Source organism: Hemiscyllium ocellatum, chromosome 18 (assembly GCF_020745735.1).
Source record: "Hemiscyllium ocellatum isolate sHemOce1 chromosome 18, sHemOce1.pat.X.cur, whole genome shotgun sequence".
Classification (NCBI taxonomy): Eukaryota; Metazoa; Chordata; class Chondrichthyes; order Orectolobiformes; family Hemiscylliidae; genus Hemiscyllium; species Hemiscyllium ocellatum.
Window position 1 is genome coordinate 53,281,953 of NC_083418.1, and position 12,262 is coordinate 53,294,214.

General features: G+C 41.8%; 1 protein-coding gene across 1 annotated transcript in view; it reads left to right on the forward strand.

The window, feature by feature from the left end:
- The first annotated feature begins 379 nt into the window (after positions 1-379).
- Positions 380-12,262, forward strand: part of LOC132824306 (transcriptional enhancer factor TEF-1) — a 145,701-nt gene continuing 133,818 nt past the window's right edge. The window contains exons 1-2 of the mRNA XM_060838651.1: positions 380-386; positions 3,120-3,344. Coding sequence (XP_060694634.1) covers positions 380-386; positions 3,120-3,344 — 232 coding nt within the window. The remainder of the gene's footprint in view (positions 387-3,119; positions 3,345-12,262) is intronic.

Consider the following 12,262-nt stretch of genomic DNA (forward strand, 5'->3'; position numbering starts at 1 on the left):
TCTGTCAGCTTCAAGAAAAGAACAAAAACTTGCATTTGATTGATACCTTCGATGGAATAAACCTCCCAAACTCCTTCATAGGAGACTCACCACCAAATTTGACACCAAGCTGCATAAGGACTTATTAGCATGGCCAAAGCTTTTATAAAGGGAGAGAGGGGTTTCAGGAGGAAAATCCAGTGTCAGGGTCCAGGCAGCTAAAAGTGAGAGTCCCTAAGAGAAGGGGTCTGAATTGGAGGAGTGCACACATCGTGGTAAGTTGTGGGAGGTCAGGAAAATGGGGAGGGGTGATACCCTGTACAGATGTGTAAACAAGGCTGAAAATGTTCAAGCCATGGTGTGGTAGTCTGGGAGCCACTGTGAGTCAGCAAGCATAGTGATGGCAGGTAGGTGGGATTTGGTGCACGTTAGAATACTGGCAGGAGAATTTTCACGATCTCAGGTTTGAAGGTGGAAGATATGAAGCTGGCCGGGAATGTGTTGCAGTTGTCAGTCCTGGAGGTAGCAAAAAGCATACTTAGTATGTCCTACCTTGTCACCAAGATATGCCTTTGTGATTTATAATCAGTGTATTTATTTTTTTCTGAAGTGATCCTGAAGATTCCACGAAAAAAAATGAATAATGCAATTTGATGAAAATACAAAGATGTTAACTTAAAATTGGTCATTAACCTATCAAGTGTTTGACTTATCTACAGAAAGAAGCCTGTTATCTTCACTCACGCTGGGCTTGTGTAATTTCAGACCGACTTGAATTGAATTAAAGTGTTTTTAATGTTGTTAATTAAGGGGAGAATATTGTTAGGACTGTAACTGTTTCCTATCCTTGAACAAAGTATTATCCCTTTGAAGAGGCTGGTGTGACTCTGAACTTTTGTCACATCAAAATGACCAAACCTCGAACAACGCCATGCACTTTGGGGCTATATTGACCTGCCAGCCTCGACTATTCTAAGACAGAGTGCCACAAGCTGAACGATATTGGCCCATCATCCTGATTTTGTGTGATAAAGATAATTCTAGTTACCAAACTCCTGCCAGCAAACTCAGCAAAGGTTAAGAGGACATCCTGTCTGATATCCTCTTAACCTTTGCTGAGTTTGCTGGCAGGAGTTTTGTAACTAGAAAATGCAATTTTTACCTGTTTGCTAAAAGGAACCAGAGGGAGAAAATAGAAACACTGATTGATAATTCTGCAGCTCAGAAGGCATTCATTCAGTCATATAGCATGGAAACAGACCCTTCAATCTGACCAGTCCATGCAGGCCACAATCCCAAACTAAACTAGCCCGTCCATTCAGTTTATGCCACCTCTTGAAGTGAGTGTAAACCATTTAGTTAAGTTTCTTTGACGTTACCCTGTACATGTAGAATTTTCACTGTGGTGAATATTTATCAGCTTCTCATTTTTTAAACAGCTAATTGAAGATTCGACTAACTCTACTGCTTCTGGCTGGACATTCCATCTGAATGTGTAAAAAGTGGAATTCATATGGTTCTGGTTTCATCAGCCTGAGCCTTACTGCTTCAGTGACATGTCTACCATAGTGCAGATACCTTACAATCCATCCAAGGCTGCACAAGTTTAAAAACTTAGACTAAAGAAACTACTTAAACAATCATAACTAGTACAAGAGGTAACACCAGTCCTGATTAATGATCCTGATTCTCACTTGATGTAAATCAGTATGTGCCTAATAAGATTTTTCCAGAGGCCTGTGTCTTAATGATATGCTGATTGACAATAAGGTACTTCTATACCTTCCTCTTTGCACATTTTGATAGTCATCTTATGTTATGCTGTCTGATGTCTTCTTTCCTGTCTGTTAAGAATGATTTCTCAATCTATTCATTAAAATGCCTTGTACTTTTGTGCAATTCTGTCTGATATCCTCTTAACCTTTGCTGAGTTTGCTGGCAGGAGTTTGGTAACTAGAAAATGCAATTTTTACCTGTTTGCTAAAAGGAACCAGAGGGAGAAATGCAAAGGTTATTTTGCACAATGATCTTTGGAGATCTGGGGTGTACTTCCTGGTAGGTTAATGGAAGCAGATTTTACTGTGAAAAGTAATTTTAAAAAGAAAATCAAGTTAGTACTTGGAAAGGAACACATTTTTGGGACCATGGGACGGGAGCAGGAGAATGAAACAATTAATTAGACTTTTGAAAGAACCAGCAGCCCACACTGGTTGGCTGAATTACCTCCTGGAATGTGCTATGCTGAATCCTGGGTGCGGTAGTCTCTTTCAGGATGGCTGGTACAAGAGGCCTGGTCATCTCAATGAATTTTCTTCTCTTTTCACGGTTTTGATGTGGAGATCTAAATGGGCTGGAGGATAAGAGGAAACTCTGCATGCAGGCACACACATCACCAGAAATGACGAAAGGCTAATAATAGGACTACTTCGAAAAACAAAGCTCTGATTTCATTTCTCGGAGGAATAAAGTTGAAAAGCAAAGTCAAATTTTTATAGTCCTTCCTTGGATGAAATTCGGAGCACCTTGCTCGTTTTTGACTGCATGTAATAAAAAGAATGGAGAAGCATTGGAGAAGGTGCAATGTAGGTTTGCTGGAATTATGTCAGATTAAGGAAACCATCACTTGATCTTTCCTGTAGAGAAGTAAGGTCTGGCCTGAGCAGCCCTTAAGATTAAGGTTATGAAAGTGTTCAGTAGGATAGACAATTAGCAATAGGGGCCTTCAATTTAGGAGAAACATTATTACCCAAAGAATGTTGAATTTGGAATCCCTTACCATTGGTTAAAATGAATGACATTGATGTATTCCCATCAGGGAAGTTGGACAGTTACACGAGGGAGGAAGGAATAGAAGGAAATGCTGATGAGATTAAATACAGGAGTGTGGCAGAAGGCTTGTGTGAATCAAACACCAGTACATGCCAATTGGACTGAGTGGTTTGTTTCTGTTCTGTAAATCCAATGTTTAACATTCTCTCAAAAGTAAAACTATTAAGAGTTTTTTTTCCTTATGCTGATGAATATAATATATATATTTGAAGTGAGAAACTCAACTTGAAAGGAAATGCCCTTGCTTTTCTCAATTTAAGAAGTATTTTTTTTCTCTCTAGATTTTCTCGTTATTGGGCTCCAGGCTTAAGGCTTGGAGAAATTCACTGGCGCCATAGATTCCAACAATTGGAGCGGCAGCGAAAGTCCTGCCGAAAATCTGGAGCGGATGACAGATTCTGCCGATAAGCCGATGGACAATGATGCAGAAGGAGTCTGGAGCCCTGACATAGAGCAGAGTTTCCAGGAAGCCCTGGCCATCTACCCACCATGTGGGAGGAGGAAAATCATTCTCTCAGACGAAGGCAAAATGTATGGTGAGTCACCAGAACAGTAGAAAAAGGAGATGCTATAGCAAGCAGATGGTTTCACTGCTACCAGCTGTGCCTCTGTCTTTCATTCTCTCCCACTCCCTCTCCCACCCCCTCCTCTCCCCCTCTGTTTTTATGTTCCCCCCCCCATCACCTCCCCCCTCCATCACCTCCCCCCCTCCATCTACCACCCAATCCAAACCAAGTGACTCCCTGCATAGCTCTTGTATGAAGTAATGGAAATCAGGAGAATTTTTTTCACCCATGATGATCTGCATCCCTTTGCAAGTCCTAATAACGGCAGTTTGCCACTGTGCAGCTGTCATTCTGAGCAAATTGCATTTTTTTGAAAAAAAAGAATATTGTGCTCTTGAAAGAAGTCTTGCAGCTGCTGTGGCGGATAATACTAGGCCAGAGAAGAGAGAGATACTTGAGGGGAAAGGTGACTGGGTTAAGTAGCTCAACAACATTGTAAAAATTCTTTAAAGTGCAGACCATATTATCACTTCTAGTTTAGGAATAACACTCAGTTTGTGAAACGTATTCAAAGCTGTGAGTTCCAGGAAAGATAATGTTTTTTTCCCCTCAATTGGAAAGGCAGCTTACTGATTCAGTGTTGTATAAATCACTTAAAGTTATGATTGGGCCTGGATTTCTGACGAGTCTACTTCTAGGGTTTGATGGAACAAATTGGGAGCAATCCTTTCTAATTGAAAGGGAGTCTGTAGCCAGACAAGACAGATTTCGGATAATTGGCAAAGGGACCAGAGGGTGGAGTGAGATTTTTTTTACTTTTGCATAGTGATTTGCAATTTGAAATGAATTGCCTGCATTAGGATTAACGATAGTTTCTAAAAGGGGATTGGATAAATATGTAATGAGAAATTGAAAGCCTATGTGAAAAGGGCAGGAAAGATGGGAGTATCTCTGTCAAGGAGCTTGCAGAAATACAGTGGTCCGAATGACCCTTCTCAGTTCTGAGTTCTATCTAGACACTGCAAAGTGCTTCATGTCGGTCATGTTTATTGCCCAGTTTCTATTGCTATGGTGATGGAATGGATGGAGGGCAGTCATGTCTGTACATAGCAAGATGCCGTGAACCACAACAAAATGAATGACTGCTTGATATTTTTGGAGCAAGTGTCAGGCTGGAGGATTTTCTACTCATCATAGTGTTGCCAAGAAATCTCCAGTAGCAGATACGGGATGCTGAGACCCGGATTGAACATTTTACGACTGATCCCTCCGTCAGTGCTCCCCTGAATTGACATTTTATGTTATCTGCTCAAGCCCTGGGAGTACTGTCACTCCACCTACATTCAAGTAAGGTTTGAAGTTCAAAAAAGTTTGAAACCTGAAAGAAAAACAAAGTACTGGAGAAACTCAGATTTGGCAGTGTCTGTGGAGAGTGAGAGAGAGAAATACAGAGTTAACATTCTGCATCCAATAAATTTGTTTTGGGGGAAATCTATGTTTGTCTCTGTTGGCTTGGCTAGTGCTAGCTAACTGTTAAAATCCAAATTATTTCCTGATGATAATCATTGAGTTGGTATTCTTTCTCCAATGTGGCCCAAAGATCTTTGGTTGCAGTTTTGTTCGCTTTGTGTTTTACAATACTTCCTTCTAATTTACTCCATTGCCCCCCAATACTGTGGCACTATTGAATGTATTAACATTTGATTCAGGGGAAAGGTATTTAAAAAGTAGTTCTGAGAAAGTTGTCACATCTTAGTATAAAATGAACATAAGTTGACACCTGGCTTCAGTGACATGGTCTTAGAAACTGTATTGCTCCTCGTCTACTTCACCTATGACCCCTGTGCTTTTTAACTTGCGTGTGTATCTGGTTCAGCAGTACTTCAGTTCTTTGTGGACAGATCCTTTCAAGGTCTCAGCACTCCTTGACTCTGTAATCTCCTTCTTGTCCCACAAACAGATCTCTGTTCTCTCCACCATTAATTCTGATCTCTTGAGGACCCCAATTTCATAGCTTGCTGCAATTTGGTCAGGGACCATAATAGTTAGAAAGAAATCAAACCAACTTCTTCACAAATAGAACTGCACCACAAAATTTTGCTTATAACTGAACCTAATTTTATTGTCTATATAAGAGTTAATAGAATAAGATATCGGAGTGGAATTAGGCCATTCAGCCCATCAGGTTTACTCCACCATTTGATCATGGCTGATATGTTTCTCTTCTGCCTTCTCCTCGAAACTTGTGATCACTTGGTTAGTTAAGAGCCTATTTATTTGTGTCTTAATTACACCCAGTGACCTGGCCTCCATAGTCTTCTGCGGCAACAGATTTACAACTCTCTGGCTGGAGAAATTCCTCCTCAGTTCTAAAGGGTTATGGCTTCAGTCTTGGGCTGTGCCCTCAGCTCCTAGTCCCTCTAACCAGTGGAAACATCTTCTCCATGGCCCCTCTACCCAGGCCTCTCTGTATTCTGTAAGTTTCAATTAGATCCCTCTCGTCCTTCTTAATTCCATTGAGTGCAGGTCCAGAGTCCTCAACCACTCCTCATATGACAAGCCCTTCATCCCCAGAATCATTTTTGTAAGCCTTCTTTTTAACCCCATCCAAGGTCAGTACAACCTTCCTTTGATATAGGGCCCAAAACTACTCCCAATATTCCAAATTGGGCTGACGAGAGCATTCTACACCCTTCACAGTACATCCCTGCTCTTTGTATGCTAGCCCTCTCAAAATGAATATTAACATCACATTTGCCTTCCTAATTGCCAGTTGAATCTGCATGTTAGCCTTTAGAGAATCCTGAGCTAGAATTCTCAAGTTTCTTTGTGCTTCAGATTTGCAAAGCCTTTCTCCATTTAGAAAATAGCCTGTGCCTGTATTCTTCCTACCAGAGAGCATAACCCCTTACTCTCCCACTTTCAATGTTATCTGTGACTCCTACCTTGTCTAAGTACTTCTGCATCCTTCTCACCGCCTCAACACTATCTGTCCCTCCTTCTATCTATGTGTCATCTGAAAACTTGAAAAATGTGTTGCTGGAAAAGCGCAGCAGGTCAGGCAGCATCAAAGGAGCAGGAGAATCGACGTTTCGGGCATAAGCCCTTCTTCAGGATTAGTTTTCAGCTCTGATCTCCAGCATCTGCAGTCCTCACTTTTTCCTCATCTGAAAACTTGGCAACAATTCTGTCAGTCCCTTTTGCCCAGATCATTGATGTATAACATGAATAGCTGTTGTCCCAACACTGAACCCTGTGGATCTCCACTATTCACCACTGTCATACTAAGAAAGATCTCTTTATCCTTACTCCGTCTTCTACCAGTCAGCCTATCCTATCCATGCCATTACCGTAGCCGAACACCATGGGCTGTTATCTTATTTAGCAGCCTCCTGTGTGGTACATTGTCAAAGGTCTTCTGGAAATCCACTAGCTCTCGTTTGTCTATCTTGCTCATTTCCTCCTTGAAGAATTTGAACAGATTTGCCAGGCATAACCTCCCCTTGATGAAGCTAAGCTGACTCTACTCTAGTTACTATGCATTTCCAAGTATCCCGCTATCTCATCCTTAATAATGGACTCTGAAATCTTAGCAATGACTGAGGTCAGGCTCTCCAGCTGTCTTCTGCCTCCCTCTCTTCTCAAATGAGTGTGTTCCAAGAGCCATTTTCCAGTCCTCTGAGACCCTTCCTGACTCCAGTGATTCCTGTAAGGTCACCACCAATGTATCCACGATCTCCTCAGCTATCTCCTTCAGAACTCTGGTGTGTAGTTCATCCAGACCATAAACACTAACGCAAAGTTAGAATTCAGTTCCTCTCCCATTTCTTTGATCCGCATTATTATGTCTCTAGCCTCATTTTCTGGTGGTCCAATGTCCACTCTTGTCTCTTTACCTTTTGTAAATCTAAAAAAAGACTCTTGCAGTTTCCTTTAACATTGCAAGCTAGCTTAGCCTCATACCACATCCTCTGTCCTCTTTCTTGCATTTTTTGTAATCCTCTGCTGATTTTTAAAGGCTTCCCAATCCTCTAGTTTTCCACTCACCTTCACCACATTGTATGCTTTCTCTTTTGTTTTTACGCTATCCCTGACTTCCTTTGATTCATCTTCCCCTCAATATGTTTCTTCTTTCTTGAGATGAATTTGTTGTTCCTCCTGAATTATCTGTAGGTACTCTGTCGTTGCTGTTCTTCTACCTTCTTTGCTAGGCTCCCGTTCCAATTACCCCTGGCCAGTTTCTCTCCCATGTCTTTGGAGTTACATTTATTCAGTTGTAATATCTTTATATCTTAACCCATCCTCTCCCCCTCAAACTGTAGGGCGAATGTGGGGTTCCTTCACTTTACGCTCTGTGGTCAAGTCAGCCTCATTTCACATGACCAGAATTGCCTGTTCCCAAGTGAGGTGTACCACAAGCTGCTCGAAAAAACATGTTGCAGACGTTCCACAAATTCCTTCTCCTGGGATTGGCTGCCAGTCTGATTTTCTCAGTCCACCTGCATGTGGAAGTCCCCCATTATCATTGTAGTTGTGCCTTTCCTATCTCCTGATTTATTTTTCTTTCCCACATCCTTACTCTATTAGAAAGCCTATACACAACACCCATCAGGATCATCTTTCCTTTACGATACCTCAACTCGAACCATACAGATTCTCTGCCTTCCAGTTCTGTATCATTTCTTGCTATCTATTTGATTTCATTTCTTACTGACAAAGCAAGTGCCCTACCTCTGTCGATCTGCCAGTCCTTTCAAAAGGACGCAAATTCTTGGATATCTAATTCCCAGCTCCGAATTCTTTGCAGCCACACCTCTGTGATACCCACAACCTCATGCCTGCGAGTTGAAATCTGCACTACAAGCTCATTTATCTTGTTTTGTAAACTACATGCTTTAAAGTACAACACCCTCAGGCCTCTCACCCATCTCTTAAGTTGTCCCCTTATTTGCTGTGCCTGAAGTTAGATTCCTAACCCTCCCCATATTCTGTTTTATTATTTATTCTGGAAACTTGAATGACCTCTGCTGAGTACCCCCTCCTCCTCCTCTTCAACTTTTTTCATAACTTTCCATACAACTGAACCCATCTCCCCACTATTTAGTTTAAAGCCTATCCACCACCCCAGTTATGCAATTTGCCAGAACTGTGGTCCCAGCATGTCTCAGGTGGAACACATACTACACAACAATGGCCTCCTTTGCTAATACTTTGTGCCAGTGGTCCTGTTGCTTCCACATCCATCTTTGAGCCACGCGTTTACCTATGTAATCTTGTTTAACCTGTGTGACTTAGCTCGTGGCTCAGCTGGTTATCCCGAGATCATTATATTTTTGGTTCTCTTTTCAATTTACATCCGAGCTGAACATATTCCCGAAGAACCTCTTTACGTCTGTATTGTTGGTATCCATGTGGACCAGCATAACCAGATCATTCTTTCCTATTCCAAATTCCTCTGTGGCCCAGATGTGATATTCTGAACCTGGGCACCAGACAGACAACACAGCCTTCAATGCCCACAGATATCAGGGTCTATTCCCTTGACTATACTATCCCTACTGTGAAAGCAACCAATAATTGATAATCAAATTAGTAGGTATCACCGATCAAAGAACTTGCGTTTTCCTGTGATGTCACTTTTGGTGCTTGGCCCATGATCCTGGGCTTTAATTTGTCCTGTTGCAAAACACCTCCCAAAACAGAAGAACTAGAATGCATCTCTTCTCTACCCCCCCCACCCCCCTCAACGGAACCAAAGTCCCTGAAGTAATTACTCGAGTTGTGTCTCACTCTGGATCTCATTTTTCCCTCCTGGCTGTGCGAAGCTTACTGGTTGTGCACTTTCAGCAGGGCCTCTCTTACATAGAGCTGCGGTGTTAAGCTTCAATAGTAATCAACAACCATTGAGGCTTTATCAGGGTGAAAGGCTGATAACTGTCCCCCAGTCAGCTAAGTCAGCTATCTTACTAACCTTTAACTAGACTACTGAATTCTAAGCTTTTAAAATAGAAAATGAAAAGAAAAATTTGCCAGTTCTACTCTCATGTAGCCTCCTAAGTCCCCAAACTATACCCTTTCTCAGGCTGTATCTCACTCCAATCTGATCACTCCTTCCTGACTGTGCGAAGATTATAGATTAAAGTTTTATGAATTCAATAATATTTGGGTTTGGCTATGAAAAAGAAGGAAACATATGTCAGGTATAGACAGGATGTATTGAGTGAATCCTCAGAAGAGTATAAAGGCAGTAGGAGTATACTTAAGAGGGAAATCAGGAGGCCAAAAAGGGGACATGAGATAGCTTTGGCAAATAGGGTTAAGGAGAATCCAAAGGGTTTTTACAAAATATTAAGGACAAAAGGGTAACTAGGGAGAGAAAACGGCCCCTCAAAGATCAGTAAGGCAAACTTTGTGTGGAGCTGCAGGAGATGGTGGAGATTCTAAATGAATATTTTGCATCAGTGTTTACTGTGGAGAAGGACATGGAAGATATAAAATGTGGGAAAATAGATGGTGAAAAATTTCCATATTACATAGGAGGAAATGCTGGATGTCTTGAAATGCATAAAAGTGGATAAATCCTCAGGAGCTGATAAGGTGTACCCTAGAACTCTGTGGGAAGTTAGGGAAGTGATTGCTGGGCCCCTTGCTGAGATATTTGTATCATCGATAGTCACAGGTGAGATGCTGGAAGACTGAAGGTTGGCTAACGTGGTGCCACTGTTTAAGAAAGGTGGTAAGGACAAGCCAGGGAACTATAGACCAGTGAGCTTGTCAGTGGTGGGCAAGTTGTTGGAGGAAATTCTGAGGGACAGGATGTACATATATTTGGAAAGGCAAGAACTGATTAGGGATGGCTTTGTGCGTGGGAAATCATATCTCACGAGTTTGATTGAGTTTTTTGAAGAAGTAACAAAGAGGATTGATGAGGGCAGAGCAGTAGATGTGATCAATTTGGACTTCAGTAAGGTGTTTGACAAGGTTCTCCTTGTGAGACTGGTTAATAAGGTTAGATCTCATGGAATACATGGAGATCTAGCCAATTGAATATAGAGCTGGCTCGAAGGTAGAAGACAGAGGGTGGTGGTGGAGGGTTGTTGTTCAGTCTGGAAGCCTGTGACCAGTGGAGTGCCACAAATGCTGGGTCCACTACTTTTCATCACTTATATAAATGATTTGGATGTGAGCATAAGAGGTATAGTTAGTAAGTTTGCAGATGACACAAAATTGGTGTAGTGGACACCGAAGATTACAACAGGATCTTGATCAGATGGGCTGAGGAGTGGCAGATGTAATCATAATATCCTAGGGAGTGTTGCTGAACAAAGAGTCTTTGGAGTGCAGTTCATATCTGCTTGAAAGTAGAGTCACAGCTAGATAGGATAGAGAAGAACATTTTGGTATGCTTTCCTTTGCTGGAAGAACAGCATTTCATTCCTGCTTGGGCGCCATGCAGCCTTTAGAACACAATATTGAGTAAGTAATTTTAAAACACAAACATTTCATTCCATGTCCTTTCCTCACCCTCGGCCCTGTCATGTCATGGGCTATTTTCAGCTCAGCCAACCCATTTTCATCTACTAATTGTCCCCATTATCAGACTTTCTTCTTTTCTGGCCTTGATCATCCGTCTCTTTGTCTTAGAATATTAGAATCCCTACAGCGTAAATGGAGGCCATTCAGCCCATTTGGTCTACACTGACTCTTGAAGAGCATCCCACCCCGACCAAACCGCATTATCCCCAGATTTATCATGGCTAACCTACCTCGCCTGCACATCACTGAAAACATGGGGCAATTTACCATGGCCAATCCTCCTAACCTGCACATCTTTGGACGGAAGGAGGAAACTGGAGCACCTTCTGAGAAACAATGCAGACACTGGGCCAATGTCCAAACTCCACATCGACAGTTGATTGAGGCCAGACTTGAACACAGTTCCTATGGCTGTGAGGCAGCAGTGCTAACCAATGTGCCACCATGCCATCTAGATTGTCTGGCTAACAGCCTTTCGTGAGCAGTTCTGGAGAAAGATCACTGGACTTGGAAAAATAAATCCTGCTTTCTCTCCAAAAATGCTGTCAGACCTGCTTTTCTCCAGCAATTATTGTCAAAACTTTTAACATGATATGTTCCAAGCTTTGCTGTTAATATCCCATTTTCTAAAGTTGAGTGTCTCATCACTAAAACAAAAATAAAAACCGAAGCATATGAACAATGCATTAGGTAAGTATCAAATCATATTGTAGCTTCCACTGAAGAGTAACTTCAGGTTGGCACAACACCACAGTAATCGGATGACAAGAAGTTTGAATAATATTTGAAAGGTTAAGTGCTCCATCACCACAGCCAGCTATGCTGAGAGAGGTTAAGTTGCATCCCACAGACTGAAGGGAGCCCTGGGGGAGTGGCAGAGGTGTCTAGATGACTCCACTACAGAATCCATATTGTGGACTATTATGTTGCCTGCCTTGGCTGTGGATTTTTATGACAATAATTACAGTTCAAGAGTACCTTAGTAGCTGTGAAGCAATTTGGGATGTTTTGATGTGAAAGTTGTTATGTAGAAGTGCTAAAGTGTTTTTGTTTTCTTTAAGGGGAAAGAGATTAACCAGTTCTGGTGTTTTACCAATCAATCTCACTGATATTAATCTTTCTCTGCCAGGCACAATATTTTGGCTTTCACAAGCCTCTGTGCTGTTATTTTAGGCAGGATATAGTTATCTTCTTCAAGTTAACTATAGTATTCTGACACTGAACAGTAAAGGTGTTTACTGAGTGTTGTCTACCCACTGGCTGTATGCACTGATAGTTCTCAGTAGCATTTCCCCATTTTGAAGGAACAGGAGGTGGTTAACCTCATTGAACTCTCTGAACCTTGGGTATTTCCTCTCTGAAAAGATGACCCATCTCCACAGGAGCTGTCACACCTGAGTATTTCCAGCAAA